This window comes from Eptatretus burgeri, chromosome 2 (genome assembly GCF_056783735.1).
Source record: "Eptatretus burgeri isolate ZD-2024b chromosome 2, Ebu_testis_v1, whole genome shotgun sequence".
NCBI classification, from domain to species: Eukaryota; Metazoa; Chordata; class Myxini; order Myxiniformes; family Myxinidae; genus Eptatretus; species Eptatretus burgeri.
The window spans coordinates 98,257,936-98,277,194 of record NC_140962.1 but is presented as its reverse complement, the minus strand read 5'-3'; the positions used below and the strand labels follow the sequence as shown (position 1 = coordinate 98,277,194).

General features: G+C 40.3%; 1 protein-coding gene across 3 annotated transcripts in view; it reads right to left on the bottom strand.

Moving 5' to 3' along the window:
- The window catches only part of CXXC1 (CXXC finger protein 1), an 83,476-nt gene that overhangs the window by 13,212 nt on the left and 51,005 nt on the right, over nucleotides 1-19,259 (bottom strand). For 2 of the 3 annotated variants that reach the window (XM_085870451.1, XM_085870450.1), the window contains exons 12-13: nucleotides 17,735-17,831; nucleotides 15,115-15,267 (exon numbers count right to left, since the gene is read on the bottom strand). In XM_085870451.1, coding sequence (XP_085726577.1) covers nucleotides 15,115-15,267; nucleotides 17,735-17,831 — 250 coding nt within the window. Of the gene's footprint in view, nucleotides 1-12,779; nucleotides 15,024-15,114; nucleotides 15,268-17,734; nucleotides 17,832-19,259 lie in introns of those variants that run through there. The other variant, XM_085870452.1, reaches the window with a different exon arrangement.

Genomic DNA, 19,259 nt, shown 5'->3' with positions numbered 1-19,259 from the left:
GGCCAATTAAATTGACTGGACATGATTTAAGAAGAAACACCTTTCAATATAAGGTCCCACAATTGACAGTGCACGTCAGAGCAGAAACTCCACCATGAAGTCAAAGGAACTGATAACTGTCTGTAGAACTCTGAGACAGAATTGTGAGGAGATGTAGATCTGGGGAAGGGTATAAAACAATTTCTATTGTGTTGAAAGTTTCCAAAAGCACAGTGAGCTTCATCATTAGGAAATGAAAAGAATATGGAACAACCCAGACTTCTTAAAGCTGGCCATCCAACCAAACTGAGCAACTAGGCAAAAAAGACCTTGGTCAGGGAGGTGACCAAGAACCCAATGACTACTCTGAGAGAACTACAGAGTCCCTTGGCTGAGACAGAAGAACCTGCCAGAAGGACAGCAATCTCTGCAGCACTTCACATATCTAGGCTTTATGGGAGAGTGGCCAGACGGAAGCTACTCCCTGAGAAAAAGGGTCATGACAGCACGCCTTGAGTTTGTAAAAAAGGCATGTGAAAGACTGAGATTTTGAGGCAAAAGATTCTGTGGTCTGATGAGATGAAAATTGAACTCTTTGGCCCGAATGCAAAGTGCTACGTCTGGTGGAAACAAAGCACAGCTCATCACCCATCTAACACCAACCTGACCGTGAAGCATGGTGGTGGTGGCATCAAGCTATGGGGATGCTTTTCAGCAGCAGGGACTGCGAGACTTGTAAGGATAGAGGGAACAAAGAACGGAGCCAAATACAGGCAAATCATTGAGGAGAACGTGCTTCAGAGTGCAAAAGACCTGAGACTGTGATGAAGATTTACATTCCAACAAGACAACGATCCCAAGCATACAGCCAAAGCAACACTTGAATGGCTTCAGAACAAGAATGTGAGCCCTTGAGTGGCACGGACAAAGCCCAGACTTGAACACCTTTGAGAATATGTGGAGGGACTTAAAGATTGCTGTTCACGGACGCTCCCCATCCAACTTGACAGAGCTTAAGCAAATCTGCAAGGAAGAATGGGAGAAAATCCCAAATCCAGATGTGCAAAGCTGACACAGACATACCCAAGAAGGCTCGAAGCTGTAATCACTGCCAAAGGCACTTCCACAAAGTATTGACTCGGGAGGAGGGGGAGGAGGGTTAAATACTTATTGATGCAAGAGATTTCAGCTTTTCGTTTTTAATTAATTTGCAAAAATGTCAAAAAACACATTTTCACTTTGTTGTTATGAGGTATTTTGTGTAGATTGGTGACAAAATATTTTTTTTATTTGATGCATTTTAAATTCAGTCTGTAACAACAAAATGTGGCAAAAGTCGAGGGGTGTGAATACTTTCTGAAGGCACTGTACGTCTTAGACATTTTGCATTTGTCCACTCTGGTGCATAAGGAAACAAACTTTGTATTCAATGCAAATACACCTTGATGAAAAAGAAATTCATATTCAAACTAGAACGTCACTCAGTCGAGAACATACCTCTGCCAGGCTTAGATTAGTTCCATTTTATATGCCACTGACAGGCCAGATCTGGATTCGGATCTCAACCAAAAGCAAATCGGTTTGTTCTCGTCACCTAACCATCTTATCCATCAAGTTGTCATAACTCGTCAACAACTTTGTGTAATATCGCGTTATATATCGGTTTTCGTGCCACCTCTCGATGGTGAAGAATCACTTTGGAAATTAAAAAAAATTCTCGTATCCAGATGCACATTCAAATCTTCACCAAAAGTGAATAGATTCGTCCTCGGCACGCACCCAACCTGTCTACCTAGTTTTGTCTGAATCCGTCCATAACTTTTTGAGATATTGTGCTATATATCATTTTTTAGCCCAATCTCTCAATGGTGAAGATTCACTTAAAAAAAAATTATAGAATCCAGATCTTCACCAAAATCTAATCATTTCGTCCTTGTCACACACCCAACCTGCCCAACAAATTTCATCCAAATCAATTCACAACTTTTTGAGATATCCTGCACAAAATTAGACGGACAGAGGTTATGTTTTCACCCCTGTCTGTCTATCGCAGATGGCAAAAGTAATAACCAAATTTATACACAATTAAAACTGGTAAACCAGTAATCCCGGGCTTCAAGGCATGCCTCCATTTTAACAAATTTCAACACTATCACCCTGTCACATGATATGGGTTTTCCGAGTTAGAAAGTTAGGTCAAGTCTGCAATGGGGTCCAGCTACGGGGTCCCTCATGTTATATCAATGAAGGATTGAAAAGCCCATAGCAATACATGATAAAGAAAGAAACTTCACATTGGACAAATCGAGGCTGGACAAATTTTCAAGTCCCCAAAAAAGTCCAATAACTCCACATTTGCATATTAATGTAAATGGCGAACTTGTAGAACGTTAAAATATCTTCCAGAATGTGTGGTCACTATATGTCTATCTTCTTTAGTTTTCATTTTACGACACGTCAAAAATGGGTGATTTTAAACTTTGGGGGGCTCTGGGGCCTCACTGGGGTAAAATACAGACATGGTGTAAACATATTTGGAGTCCCCTCTTCAAGGCCTATCAGAATCTGTCATTAAATTTTTTCAACTCTCATTGCATATTTGGCATATTTAATGAGGCAAATCGGCATCATTTTAATCATATAAATTATGCAACGATTTCGACGAAATTAACAACTTAACATTCCAATGGAACCTCGCAAATGTGTGCAAAAGTTTGAGGCTGTCGTGTTATCCCTTCTGGAGAAGATGTTTTTAGGTTTTGGAGAAAATCCAATATGGCCGCCATACCACGTGATCTACGTCATCAAAATTTTCAAAGTATAAACATCAAGTGGAGAGTTATTAAGGTGTTAAGTTTCATTGAATTTCATCAAAGCATTGTTTTCATTTAACGACATTTCAAAAATGGGTGATTTTAAACTTTGGGGGGCTCTGGGGCCTCACTGGGGTCAAGTCCAGACATGATATAAACATATTTGGAGTCCCCTGTTTATGTCCTATCTAAATCTGTCATTAAATTTTTTCAACTCTCATTTGCATATTTTACATATTTAATGAGGCGAATCGGCATCATTTAAAATCGTATAAATTAAATAACGATTTTGACCAAATTAACAACTTAACATTCGCATGGAATATCGGACATGTGTGCAAAACCTTGAGGCTGTTGGGTTATCCCTTCTGGAGAAGATGTTTTTAGGTTTTGGAGAAAATCCAATATGGCCGCCATACCACTTGACCTACGTCATAAAAATTTTCAAAGTATAAGCTTCAGGTGGAGAGTTATAAAATGGATAAGTTTCATTGAATTTAATCCAAGCGTTGTTTTCATTTTATGACATTTCAAAAATGGGTCATTTTCAACTTTGGGGGGCGCTGGGGGCTCACTGGGGTCAAACACAGACATAGTATAAATATATTGGGAGTCCCCTGTTTATGTGCTATCTAAATTTGTCATTAAATTTTTTCAACTCTCATTTGCATATTTTGCATATTTAATGAGGTGAATCGGCATCATTTTAAATCATATCAATTATGTAACGATTTCGACCAAATTTACAAATTAACATTCCCATGGAACAATGCAAATGTGTGCAAAAGTTTGAGGCTGTCGTATTATCCTTTCTGGAGAAGATGTTTTTAGGTTTTGGATAAAATCCAATATGGCCGCCATACCACATGACCTACGTCATCAAATGTTTCATAGTATAAACTTCAGGTGGTGAGTAATTATCCTGTTAAGTTTCGTTCAATTTCATCCAACAGTTTTCCCTCCAGATCCGCCACAAAATCGGTCAGTAGAACATAAAAACGCCTATAATAATAATAATAATAATAATAATAATAATAATAATAATAATAATACTAACGATTTCAATAGAACTTCAGCCATGCTTGAAGCCCTAACTAGACAAGTGCCTTTTGATGGTATAGGAAACTGTACTCACTGACACCTTGGCTTCTTTGCAATTTCTCTTAAGGAAAACTGACACTTTTAAGGGTTACTCGATGACCCATGAACCCGTTTGGTTCCCGTTGTGACAGGCGTTGATAAAAAAAATAATTTCAAAAAATAAAAAAGATAGCTCCAGCAAACTATACCGCTGTGGTTGTTTGCATTGATCAAATAATCCCGAAGAGTACTTGACTGAATTGGGAATTGATTTTTTTAAATAATTTTTTCATTGCCCGATTTGAACGAACCTTGATACTGCACACCGCAGAACAATGGTGAGTAAGGTGGGCCGAATTTTTTTGCGCTATGGTGTACCGTTTTGGCGGTATTTCAGGAACATACATACATATATTCAAGATGAGAGTTTTAGTAATATATAGATGTACCTTGATATAAACCAATCGTGAGTATGTCCACCCTTTTCCTTCAAAACCATTAAAATTCTTTTTGGGACACTTACAATTATTTTTGTTACAAACTATTATGGAATGGTGTTCCATTCTTTTTCCAAGAACTTCCGAAGATCATCTAAGTTGGTTGGATTGTTTTTTACTCTTTTGTTGTCCATAGAGTCCAACACAGCTTCAATTAAATTGAGATATGGGCTTTGAGTAGGCCATTCCATACACTGAAGGACTCCAGCTTCCTCTTTATTTTGCAAATCAGTTTTAATGACTCCAACTAAATGTTTTGCATCATTAGCTTGCTGTAAGATGAAGTTTAGATCAATAAGTCTTCGACCACTCGGGAAAGCATGGTGTATGAAAATTTGTTTGCTTCTTGCTGCAGTCAACATACCTTCAATTTGCAGCAATTTTAGCAAGTGATACGAGATATTTCACGAAAAAGTTTTTCCTTCTTTATGCAGAAACACAATTCTGTGGCAATCTTCCACTGAAACTTTAGCAATCTTGTTTTCAGCTCACAGTTAATCATGATAATCTGTATTATGCAGGATGAATAGTGGGCTTTCAGCTTTATGGATGTGTAGAGAGGAACACCTGAAGTTAATGATGAACACCTGATGAGCCTTCAATTAGATTTGATTGGAAAATGTGATGGGTTAGCTACTACATCTCTTGATATTAGAGGCTCATGTATAGTTTATTTTGAGTTATTTTGATCACAAGTTTTTGAAGATTCCGATCAATTTGCATGAAATATTGTTAAATGATGAGCTTGTTTTATTCTCACCCAAACTAGACTGCAAACGTTGAACGAACAACACACACACACACACACACACACACACACACACACACACACACACACACACACACACACACACACACACAATACCCTATTTTGTCATCATAGCTCAAGCAGAACTGAAAAGCTAGACAAATGCTGGGTCGCTGAAGGCACAGGACAAAGCTACCAGTGTGCCCGTAAAGGCAAGCTGTTCAGTAGTGGGTACAGCAGAAGTGTGATGCTTCGCCGAGCATTCGGAAGCCAATCACCCTCAACGCCCTAATGTGTCCACTGAGCCATAACTGGGACTTATGGCACACAAAGCTCTATCTAACTTGCTAACCAGACAATGCCCAAAGGCAAGGGAGCCATGAAGGTGAGGAAGACAAAATAGAGGGGAAGTGAAGAAATTGGTATGCACAGGACAGGATTTTAAAATTAAATCAATAAATACCTCTTTTTGAAAATAATATTTTAAAAAACGTTTGCAAATGCGGTACATCAAAACCACACTAATACTGTGATCAAATCACATTAGAACAATATGGGACAGACACACAAAGCCAAATGTTACACAATATTCAATCCAATCGATACAAGAGATTCAAACGTATGGCCAAACCAAATGCTATAAAATTACACATTCTCGCAGCATTCTGTGACGTAGTACGGACAAGGGCGTAGTGCAAGGTCAGATATGCATTGGGCATGAGAAAGCATGTGGAGCGATAAAAATGGGAGGGTTTGTGGGATTGATGAATAAATGACAGATTAAGAGTGCATTTTCTAAGTGATCGAAGGTCCATGTCAATGCTTGTATATTTAAGTACAAAAAGGGCAACGACATGAGATGTCAGTGTACCTTAACATGAATTACAAGGATATTATACAATGGATAAATCAACACAGGATACAGGGATCCCAGCATCAGAAGCCATTTGCTCTGTCAAACAGGAAAACCCAAGAGATTTGCCAATGTGTGGAAAAGGTGGACAAGCAAGGCAGGATGGCATGCAGACATCGATGCAACAAGGGTAGAATGAGAATAAAATAAATAAGAAATATTATCAGAAGAAAACTGCAGTGCATTGCTCGGAAGGCTGACAATTGAGCAACGAGTTATTGTTACCGCTGTGTTGCAGCATCACGCGAGGAATGAGGGCGGTCACTGTCAGTAAGAATCCCATCGGCAAGACAGGCTTTGGGCAAAAAAAAGCCTTTTAATTTCTGCCCATAATTAAGGCATCCCATTAAATAGATGCAATGGAAAAGCCACATGGTATGACCAGAAGGTCTGTTATCATCGGAACACAAGGTGTGTGCAAATGTTCTGCACAGCAATAGCTCAAAGCAATTAATGTTGCTGCCACATTATGCAAAATGAGAAAAGCAGGATGGTGCCAATGTTGTGAAGGAATTGTCGTGTAGGAAAAGGGAAAGGAAGTTCGGCCGTAGGTAGTTGCATGGTCGGTGACATTTCATGACGTCATTTTGACCATACTCCATGCAGAGCCTTGGTGCTGCTTAAGCAGTCTCCTTGGCTATTGGGTACTATCCTGGACGGGTCGCCACTCCGACACAGTATACCAGCATGCTAGCACTCATTTTGCCGACCTCGGAAGGATGACAGGTTAACCCCACCTAGTATTAATTCAACAGCTGAGCGGGATTTGAACTCAGGACCCTAGGATCCAAAGCCCACCACCCTAACCATTAAGCCAACACCAGGCAAGGTGGACAAGCAAGGCAGGATGGCATGCAGTCATCGATGATCAAGGGAAGAATGAGAATAAAAATAAATAAGAACGACATGAGATGTCAGTGTACCTTGACTTGAATTACAAGGATATTATACAATGGATAAATCAACACAGGATACAGGGATCCCAGCATCAGAAGCCATTTGCTCTGCCAAACAGGAAAACCCAAGAGATCATTGAGGTGCTCCATACAATGCAGTCAAAAACTTCTTTAATGCTATGAAGTCGCTCACATTAATTTTTCTCCATGAGATATTGGCCCAATATTGATTCAGAAGCAACAGGCCTTTGTGCTTTTATTTTTGTTCTGGGTAGCCATATTAGCTCAGGAGTGAAGAGTCGCAAGCACGTAGCGATATTCTTCTAAGCCAATTAGAGAAGCTGTGACCTGTCGGTAGTCCGTCTGCAAGGTGTCATGGCGACACCCATAGATGAGCATGATATGAACTCGAAAGAGGCTAAAATACGACGGTGAAGAAAAATTGAGGGTTGGTGTGTATTTTACATCGGAGAGCTACAGAGGATGAAGTAGTGTTTCCATTTATGAAAAATGTGGTGAGTTACAAGAATGCACACAGATATGGGTGAATGTAATGAAGTGTAGAGATCAGAACAATGTAAACAGTACCTGAGTGTTGAAACTTCCAATGCGCCATAAGATCTGATTGATTTTCACACATTTACTGATAACAAGCATGCAGAAGCCATGAAGGTGCATGCAGAAGCATGCAGAAGCTACAAAAAAAGGTGTAGCCTCACAACTGAAGGTGCTTCTGTGATACGTGCAAAAAAGTCAGTTGGCTTATGACATGCTTCCCAAGAGTCCCCTGTGAAGAAACTGTGGTCTACATCATTAATTACATCAACGTCATCAAACAATGTTCTTCCCAACTTATGCATAGTTTGTGGAAATTAAGATCGTACCTATAGTGAAGGTCTGTAGAAGGAAAGTCACGGAGGGATAGTCTTGCCCAAAGCTCAAACAATCAATGCAGGGATGTATTTTTCGTGATTCTACTCTCAGCTGAGAGATGATGATAACCAAACTTTAGTTTTGAAAAGTTGGAAAGTAACTTCTCTAAATACCTTCTCAATAGATGTTTGGTATCAGATTACTCACTGCCTAGCTTGACTGATTTTACTGCTGTGACTTTCACACTTAGCTCAACTATTCATGACAATCCTCCGTCTATTTCATTGGCCGTTTGATTGAAGCTGCGACATGGAGGGCAAAACATCGTCAGGGTATCGAATGCAGAACTGCAAAATGCATACAAGAGGGACAGACTGTGTAGCAGCTGAGTTTCACTACTACAGAAAGTGTTTCCTTCACTTCACTCGATTCCGAAGAAACCAAATCAGCTGTATATTCAGACTTAGTTGCAAATGAGAGGTATGTTAATGCCCATTAAGCATGGTTTGGATTGCTCAGTGAAATAAAAAAATTTTTAAATAAATGCCCATGTCCAATTGGTTGTTTTGTTCAGGTATTCTTGTTGCATTATGTGCCAAAATAAGTGCTTCGAGATTAGTAATTGACAGTCGCCAGGGAAGTTCAATGAATATCTACCCTTTCCTGCTTATAGTGCAACATATAAAGCAGGCATGTGGACATTATTCACCAGGATGCCAGGACATTATTGAAGCCCAGATAATTATTGATGACAAGCAGGTATATCGACTCAAAAATTGGCTGATTTATTCGTGAAAATGGTCAAGAAACACGATGGTGGGGACATCTTGCGTATGAGGTAGGTAATGTCTTGACAATGATGGCAGAGTTAATGACGAGCAGTAAACCTTGGTAAGAAAAGTAATACGAATTGGTCTTGCTCGATGCTAAAGCTTTGACCACATAACTACCTGGTTACAAGAACTTGCTATAGTACACGAACAGCACCAGCTAAGGTTCTCAAACCAATAAATCAAATCTGGCCCATATCATTCTCCTCATTGGCCAAAGTGTTGCTGCGCACTCACTTTTCTATGTTATCTATCCCCCTCTTGAGCCCACAGGTGATCTACAGCCGACAAACATTACATCTGCCCATTTCAATATTCGTTTTTCAGGACCGATCAATTGAATACCCCACTTAGCAAGATCCTAACCTCAACTTGCATTTCACCAGCCACCTCAACAAAACATGTCCATGCTGGTTTTCATGGATACATTAACGACAGCAGCAAACACCAATCAGTTGGAGGAACCCTCAACGACAGAGATGGAGTTAAGTAGCATGGGCACTGATAGAGGGGAATCCAGCAGCTCAATAAACAGAAAATTCACAGCATTACAGTCAGGAAGAGGCTGGTTGGTCTACTTGACCAACCTACGGTCTACAGCGATGATTGTTCAGAAACTACTGTGTACCACATCTCAATTACCATCCATCCATCCATCCATCGGGACCATACTCTGTGCAGAGCGTTGCTGCTGCCTAAGCAGTCTCCTTCGTTTTTGGACACAATCCTGGACGGGTCGCCACTCCGACACAGGATACCAGCAAGGTATTTCCACATACTGGCACTCATTTTTGCCGACCTCAGAAGGATGACAGGCTGCAGGCTGCAGAAATTCCTCAACTCATGAGCTGACAAGGAATAGTCATACAGTCGTGGCCAAAAATATTGGCACCCTGCACTTTTTTTTAAAATAACAATTTTCTTGAAAAAATAAGTTGAAATTGACAAAAATATTTGGTCTCCACAATTACTTATTTCACTGTTAATATCACAGAACTTTTATTTTTGATTCAGAACTTAATGTCCTTTTAAATCAGAAAATAAAAAGAAATGGCAGACAAAATTATTGACACCCTTGACTTAATAATTGGTATCACAGCCTTTGGTCAAAATACCTGCAGTCAAGTGCTTCCTGTAGCCATGAATGAACTTCCTACACCTCTCCACTGGGAGTTTGGCCCACTCTTCTTGTGAAAACTGTTCCAGTTCTCCAAGATTTGAAGGGTGTCTTCTCTCAACTGCTGTTTTCAGATCTCCCCACAGGTGTTCAATTGGATTTAGATCTGGACTCATTGCTGGCCACTTCAGAACAGTCCAGCATTTTCTGTTGAACCATTCCTGGATGCTTTTTGAAGTGTGTTTGGGGTCATTGTCCTGCTGCAAGACACATGACCTTTGGCAGAGACCCAGCTTCCTGATAATGGGTTGAACATTGCGCTCCAAATTGCCTTGGTAATCTACTGATTTCATAATCAGCACAGCAACATGAGTCAGCACAGCAAAGCCAAACATCACTGAACCTCCTCCATGTTTGACTGTCGGGAAGGTGTTCTTAACTTTGAAAGTTTCATTTTGTTTTCTGTAAATATAGAGATGATGTGCTTTCCCAAAAAAACTCTAATTTGGTCTCATCTAGTCACAAGACAATCTCACAGAAGGATTTGGGCTTGTTCACGTGTGTTTTGGCAAACTCCAGTCGGGCTTTCTTATGTCTCTCTCAGCGGGGGTCCTCCTGGATCTCCTACCATAGAATCCCCTTTCATTGAGTTGGTGACGGATGGTGTGTGTTGAAACTGTCGTACCTTGTGTCTGAAGGTCAGCTTGAATCCCTTTGGCAATTGATCGAGGTGTTTTCTCCACCATTCGAACAATCCTTTGCTGCAATCTTCGATCAAGTTTTCTCTTGCGGCCATGTCCAGAGAGGTTGGCTACAGTGCCCTGGGCCTTTAACTTCCTGATAACATTGCGCACGGTGGACACAGGAACATCAAAGGTCTCTGGAGATGGACTTATGGCATTGAGATTGTCCATGCCTGTCTACAATCTTGCATCTGACCTCCTCAGACAATTCTGTTTTTCTTTCTTTTCTCCATGCTCATTTTGGTACACGCAGAGACACAAAACAGCAGAATGACTCCTATTCTCTATTCAAACTGGATGAAAAAGTGAATTTTATATTGTAGGCACCTGCAACTCACCACAGGTGAGTTCAATTCCAAAGTAAAGGAGAATCACCTGCTTGAAATTTAATTATTTCCAACAACTTCTAAAAGGTGCCAATAACATTGTCCAGGCCATTTTAGGATTTCTGTGTGGAATAACCTAAGATTTAGTAATATTTTCAGCTTTTTTTGTTTTGTTCCACTGCAAGCTAAAGAAATACATATGTGGATACCGAAAGATTTTATTTAATTTCAATAATTTTCTGGAAGAAATGGTGCATTATTTGAAAAAAGTGCAAGGGTGCCAATATTTTGGCCATGAATGTTTGAGATCATCAGAGTTTTAGAAGATCTCCACACTTCTTCTGGAATGTCAGTGACAGATCATCGTCACAGAAATCCAAACTTTCTCTATGGTCAGCATATCTGCATATGGTTGGAACCCTTTTACTTTACATCAGAGCAACTCGTGAGTTGGACCGCAATGCACATCTAGCAACACCCATCCTGCATGTCATGCAGAACCAAGAGCGTAGACAATGAGCAGTCCAGAGATAAGACGGTCATGCATTTGCTTTGATAGCATGCAATCAATCAATCGAGCAAACTATGAATCGCGACTAAAACCAATGGCGGTCCATTAATCATTTCAATCTGAATCAGCCCACTGTTCAGCGATGGATGCAATCCCAGAACAAACACGCTGCTGTAAATCGACAATGTCAATTTCTGACAGGCACAAATGTGGAACCACGTATTTTAAAAAAATCTCGACAAAAGCTGTACAGAAAAGGATGAGCTTCTGATTCAGCAAATGGTTTTGACTATCAAACCAATTGTTAATCTGTTTGAAAGAAACGATGGCCAAGTTTGCACAAGTTCAGAAACAATTTCCAGCATTATCTCCTGACAGTCCATGATCAAGGTGAACATCCGCTACACGGGTTCCTGGCATCTCGTATTCTGTTATATCAAACATGATTGATTTGTATTCAGTTATCAAAGCTCAGAAGCTGAAAACATTCATGGAAATGGGGATGAAATCTAAAGTTGGGAAATCCTCTGCTACTGTGCTTCAATCAGACTACAAGCTCTTGGCTCGACTTCTCATCATCGCTCAGACATGGCAGTTGGACATGCAGCTTGTTCTTTCGTATTCTCATTTTCGCTCCCACTGGAGAGTTGTAATGGTAGTTTGGCAAACAAAGCATCTTTAGTGGAATTTCAGAACACTAGTCTCTGTATACCCCAACAAAACTGCACTGACGAATGATGCAATGGGTACGATACATGCAATTGGATGCACACCAGAAACTTTTGCCGATTTGGCTACCCTTATGGAACGAATGATTACTCAGCTGATGAAAAAAAAATTCAAATTCACAAGCCGACTTTGGCATATCTAGATACCCAGTCATGTCTGTAAAGAACACGGAGTGTGCACGCCGTTGTAATGCTTCAGGAACAAACAGTATCCACATATATGGTCAGTCACAGAAGGTACCTTCTCAAAGGAAGAAGTTTAGAGGTGACAGCAAGAACAAAGCCCCATTTTCAATTCTTCTTAAAAACATGGCAACATTGATTACGAGAGATTGCAAAGGATTTCATTCTGATTGTCACACATGAAAATGGATGTCACGCGTTCAAAATTGAGCATGAAACGATCGACCCACCAAGTGAGCACCTTGTTCGCTCTCTCCTCAGTGATCATGAAGACGTGGACATGAGGTTGTTGCTTCACGCAAAACACACAAGTTCCACCTAAGCAAACATAATCATTCACAGTCTTGAACTCGATACTCGAAGAATGACAAACTCGTTCTTGATTTTCCAACTGTTCTTAAAAAAGAAAAACAGTTGGATAATCAAGATCCAATCCCCAATCGTGCACCAGGAGGCTTCCCGAATAAACACTGAAGTCCAATTGTTATTGGGATTCGTTAGATATCCGTTATTGTCGGGTTTTCCGTGTGCGTGCGTGTGTGTGTGTGTGTGTGTGTGTGTGTGTGTGTGTGTGTGTGTGTGTGTGTGTGTGTGTGTGTGTGTGTGTGTGTGTGTGTGTGTGTGTGTGTGTGTGTGTGTGTGTGTGTGTGTGTGTGTACGCACATGTGCTTGTGTGCAACGCGAGGCTCCACAGCACAAACCAGCAAACCAATTTCGATGAAACTTGGCGAACAGGTGCCATATGAACTGGGAGTGTGCGCGTTTGAGTTTCGGTGCTAAGCAACCACCCGTTGCTATGCAGCGGCTGAAAAACCACGTTTTAAGAACCCAAACGGTAACTGATGTAGCACGGCTTCTATGATAGGTAGAGCGACTGGACCAACTCCTGCCTATTCCTTGCATCCCCATCCAGTTATCGCGACAGCATAATGTTCCTCTATCTCTCATAGTTTCCGAATGGCAGCCCTCCGAATCCGGAAAGGTGGTGAACCAGGGAATATGTTAAGTGATTCGCTAGATATCAGTTATAAATTAATATCAAGGCAAAACGGTTAGACGTAAATGAAAGCGTCTTCGCATGGTGATAGAACATGGTTGGTAGAACATTTTTTGTCATTTCCACTTTCCTCCATCTCCAGTCTGAGGAGTGCAAATCGGCAAAATACACAATAGGAAAAATCTTGCCAGACAGAGGAACAACTGTATGTGAATCAATAAGTCTTGGCAATGAATCTTCATCGGTGGATCGGTCAGAATGAAAAGCATCATATCCAGTGCTTCGATCCTAGCAGATCCCTCGTCGCCTACTACCGACTTGTTCTTACCTCCTTTGTCACTATCATAGCATCATTGTAAATTAGTTATATCATCCATCAATACTACAAGAGTGGTTAATGAACTTTTGAGTAACTGAGATTAGAAATTTGTGAACTTTACTTTCATGGCTTCTCTAAAGTATGCATGTTTTCAAAGGATATTCCAAAATGCATATTTTACAATTTATGCCTGTGCTAAATGTTGGTTCTTCTCCCTTTATAAGGGCTGAGGTCCAAAGTACCAACATTCTGCCTGCCATATCCACAATAAGCTTCCACTACCTCCTGTCTGCTGTCAAATTATCTCCACTCTCAAACCACTCCCACTTCATGGATATCCCTCCTCACACAATCTTCCCATCCCAGCCACAGTCTACCTCTTTACATAAAATTAGTCTTCAGTTATGTTGAGGTGGATGCTCTTTATTTAGGACAAATAAAGAAAGAAAGAAAAAGACGTGAATTTGGTGTGATTTTATAGAAATTGGCATCAAATTAACAAAATACGACTGACTGACTGTGCATGTGTGCATACGCGTCACAAACACACAAACACACAAACACTGCATTTGGCTTCGGTGAGGCCGAGGCATTTCTGTGTTTGAAAAAAAAGCATTCAACAAATTAATCCTGCTGTACCTCACCATCACGGTTGCGCTCACTAGCCCACTCACCCCTCCCCCATTCAGGAAAAATGCAAGTCAACACAAATGACTGTACAAAGCGGGATCCATACCTCCACGATCAGTTGCACAACCAAATCACACTCAAAATCACATCACTTAATCACGTGCAGCTGCTTTCTCCACAGTTGGCCAAGCAGTTGTGCAACAAGACTCCCGTGTTGAGAAGTACAGGCAGTCAGCAAGACAACAACCAAATGTTACAAATGTGGATGTGACGACGTCGTTACCAATTGCTAGAAAACCAAGCCCATCTCTACACTAAAAAAATAGATGCACACCTGCTCTCAAATGTTTGCAGCAACATCCATATACAGGTGAATCAGTTGCAGGCAAGTAAGTTCAGCCACTGGTCGCTTGGGTGTGGACCCAGGGAAGTAGCGAGAACTAAGTGGCGTAGTTAAAAACAAAAAAGTAAATAAAGGGAAGAAAGGTCATCACGTTTTGGGTTTAAGTTGATTCAAGATGGTAATTTTACAGTTATAACCCCGTTCAGGGCAAATTGATGTGAGGTGAATTGCAGTGGGCAGAACAAGTCAACCTGCATTCAGAATCATAATCGGCCTTTCGCAGACCATTCAGTCCCATTAAGAATAGCTATGATCAAACTGACATCCCTGACCAGTAAGGATTCCTTTAAATTCCTGCCTACTCATTTTGTCTTCCATCTCAATGAAATGCATATGCAGCTATCGTTTTCAGAAAGTTTGGGGAAATTAGGAGTGGAGGAAAGGAAACAATGTTATGCGGGGAGAAAAGGAAAGGAAATGAGAATGCAAGTAACATCCTGAAAGAAAAATGGTGGGCAGAATAAGGAGATGACATTGAATGAAAGTGCTCAAACAAATAGGTGTGAAAGAGAACCAACAAACTCGTACCACGCGTACTCGCTCCAAATCCACCTCTGCCCGACGCAGCTTCTCCCAGCAGTAATGGCGGTTGCACTTGCGTTTGGGCAGGCGGCAAAACTCACCAGCCAGCTCAAACACGTTTCGTACTAGTGGACAGCCGCAAACTTCGTCGGCAGGAACCTGGGTCAAATGGGCAGGCATTACTATTGTGAGCAAATCTCTCAACAGAATATAAGTAACTATGAAGGAAGCAAAATGAGAAGGAACTTTGGGAAACAACAATTATGAATGAAATAAACACAGAGTAACTTTTTCTTACTCTAATCTTGAAAGTTTTTAAAACACCTGGTACATAGCGTAAACAAAGTACAAGACAAAAATTTTGCCTTTTTGGAACTCGAAGGGATATCTTTTCTTTATGACAAAAAAAATAATTTCAAACAAAGACATGGACGATTTATGACAAATGACACCTCAAACTGTAAATATTTCCTCTTTAAATTTCAACAAGAACAGAATGAGAGTCCGCCAGGGGTCCAAGTGGATTGCCAAGCAGAAGCATCTTCACAAAGATAGGATGGTGCTGCCCAAATCATCCTGTGCGAGTTTATTTTTAAGATGGCAATCTCAAGCCCATAAAGGAGCTTGCACACAAACCATTTGTGCAAGAAGAAGAAAATTACGAGTGAGTATTTACTTGTCCATTGTCTAATAATATAGCCTTGTGATTCTTGTAAAATTACAATGCGTCTGGGATTCTAACCTGGGATATCAGCGTTACAAGCTCAGTGCTCAGACCAACAGGCAACAGGCAAATCTAGTTCGCCCCAATCTGCACATCAAAAAATTGATTTTATATAGCATTCTGGTTTTGGTATAATTACCAGTGGAGAAAGAAATCCCCCTTATCAAGCTGTCACAAAACCCATGGTTCTTGTTAAAGTGATTCATATAAACTAGTGGGTGCGTGTAGTCAAAACTTGCATTTATTTCAAAGATAAAAAAAAAACGAGCATACACGAAAACACGAGCACAGCACTGTACTAGGGTTCAGTGATGTATCAATATACCGCTTTGACCTAGGTTCCATCGATATCAATATACCAGTGTGGTCATAAATGGTATATACCGGTATATCGATATTGTTTATTTTAAAATAATCATAATAATTGCATTTTTTTTACGCAGGTTCCAAAAATAGGTTATGGTCCAGTGGTCCATTTAGTATTCATATATGACGTCCACATCAATGACACACGGTAATTTTTCAAAGTATTCCCACACGGGGCTCTTTCTCCCCCCCCCCCCCCCCCATGATGAGAACGGTTATTTTACTTCCAACTTCAACCTGTATTAAAAATTATTTTGTTTTAAAGCGAGATCAGTGTTGGTAATCGGCACAGATCGGAATCCATAGCTATCACCGTACCGAGATGACCATCACGGAACACTGTGCCAATATGATCATACCGGTATCATAGATCACCAACTCGGCACAGGATTTCTAAAGCAAACCCGATTTATATAAAATAATAACCAAATGGCAATTGCTTTAAAAACATCCACGAGGGCAAAGAAATACACAATTGCTTGCACGGGTGCTTGGATGCTGAGGGTTAAAAGTTCAAACATGCTGTACTTAGTTCCTGTTACGTCTTGACATCATGTGTTTCACTGTTTCTGTTCCATGTTTAGCCAAGACGCCGATCAGTGCATCAAAGCTTTTTAAATCAAGTATGACATTTAAACATTCCAAACACCTTTCTTCGATTTGTTGGTGATATACCGCATTTTTTTCGGTACACCGGTATATTCAGAATTCCAATACGAAAAATTATATCGATATAACTGGTTTAGCGATGCCAGTATGAAAATGATAGCGATGCCGGTACAGCGTTCCGCAATCGATTCCGACCTGTGTCGATTACCAATTCTGATTTTGCTATGAAACAAAATCAATTTTAATACAAGTTGAAGTTGGAAGTAAAATAACCGTAATCATTGGGCGGGGGGGAAGCCTCATGTGGGAATACTTTGAAAAATTACCATGTGTCAATGATGTGAACATCATATATGAATACGTATTGAACCATTGCATATTAAAAAAATAATAATAATAATAAATAATTTAAAAACCCTTTTTAAAAAAAAAATTATATCGATGTACCAGTATATCAAAATTGAAAATAAAATAAAATAAATCGACATTGATGGAGCCTACACCGTACACAGCAAACCAAAACGTGACTGCCCTTCATTCCCCACCCCTGTCCACCCTTTACTTCCTATTCCCTCCCCTCCTTTGCTCCTGTTATACACACACACACACACACCACACACATACACATACACATACACATACACATACACATACACATACACATACACATACACATACACATACACATACACATACACATACACATACACACACACACACACACACACACACACACACACACACACACACACACACACACCTTTCTTACAAAGTATTTATTCCCCAGGTGAGCAGTTTTACTTATTATTAAATGTTTTTCTTTTTTTAATCTGAGCACAAATACCCCAGTCTTTGTCCTTTCCATATTCGTTCATTTTTATCATTTGTAAGGCACAACGTTGACAAAGGGTAATGGAGCGTTCAAACCTTTGGATCCTTTGAATGCTCTGGACAGAGGACCTGCAGCCGTTTGCAGTAAGTCTTACTCTGCGAGTTGTAGACATCGCAAAACAAACGTGAAGCACTGGGTAGAAAGAAACATAAAACCAAGGGTTAAATCCGTTTGTGTCAAATATATTTCAGAACTTCAACATTTCGCTCAATCAAGTCATAATATTTGAAAACAAACCTCAATTTGCAACAGATGTTTCCTGATACAAGAAGTTAATGAATGTTTTTAAAAGTAGAAATATTAAATGGATTGACTGATCCATCTATTATGAGTACTGACAAGCCTACAGTGCAGATTTTCCAGTCACCTACTTTTCCAGTACTGATGCACTAGCTCAATGTAAGCTAATCACAAGGACTGGAGTGTAATGCTTCTTCATCGAACTTAGACATCAAACTGAGCTGAACATGCTGTGATAAAGGCCAAGGCGAGCAAAAAATTAATAATAAAATGAAATAGCACGAGTCAGTATAATGGGGAGTTATAAGCTAGTTGTACAAAATGGATAAATTCCAGATTTATTGCTCAACTCAATCTAAACTTAGGCAAGAACAAGAATGCAAAACGTTCCCATGGCCATCAGCGCGTACTGTACTTCGAACAACATCCCATCGATTCCATCCATCGTTCTGCTAATCTGCCGACACATAATGGCACCAGCCTTCACAATCAACACTGTCGGACCTCACTATTCACGGGGGATACATTCCTGGAAAATGCCACCAATAGCAAATCCACGAATAGCGGAGCATTGTTTCAATGGAAAAAGGGGGGGAACAGGTTCAGGGTGGTTAGTGATTCATGAGGGAAAATAAAAAATCCCATGAAAAATCACGAAAACTGCGAATAAGCCTGAGAAAGTGCGATTATGCCAAGCACACGGCCATGAATGTTGCAGCAGGTTGCATTTCATGGAGCGCCAATACGCAAGGTCCACAAATAGCGAATCCGCGAATAGCGGGGACCGACGACTACTTTGGCAGAATGCAAAAAGTTAGTTTTTGTCAGCAAGTTGGATGGCATCATCGGTACAGGTACAAATTCCAACTGCACAAAAATACAAGAGTTATCGAATGAGAATCTGGTTCCTAATTAAACCATGAACTATATACAAAGCTTTAATCGCAGAGAGAAACTGTCATGGTGTGGTACCTTGCAAATATTCTCCCATTCATTACAAGGCAAAACATCATTTAGTAAGAAAAGAAAAATTCACATTTGCCAGTCAAGAATGCTGGTGAGAAGGAAGAGTAAGTGACAGTTGGGATTGTCTGCATCATAATTTACGCCGATTCCAGATAAGCACAAGTGGAGTGCGACCAAAGTGCATGGGCGTCATATCCCTCAAGAGCAATACTGCAACAGCCCTGGAGTACAGCGCTCTCCAGGGACTACGGGGGCAGAAGGACCACCTCAGACACATGTCCAATGATGTCACCAAGTAGTTATCTGTTGCTGTTGTGATGTTTGTATCCTAATGTCACAGAAAGCAATCTAGAT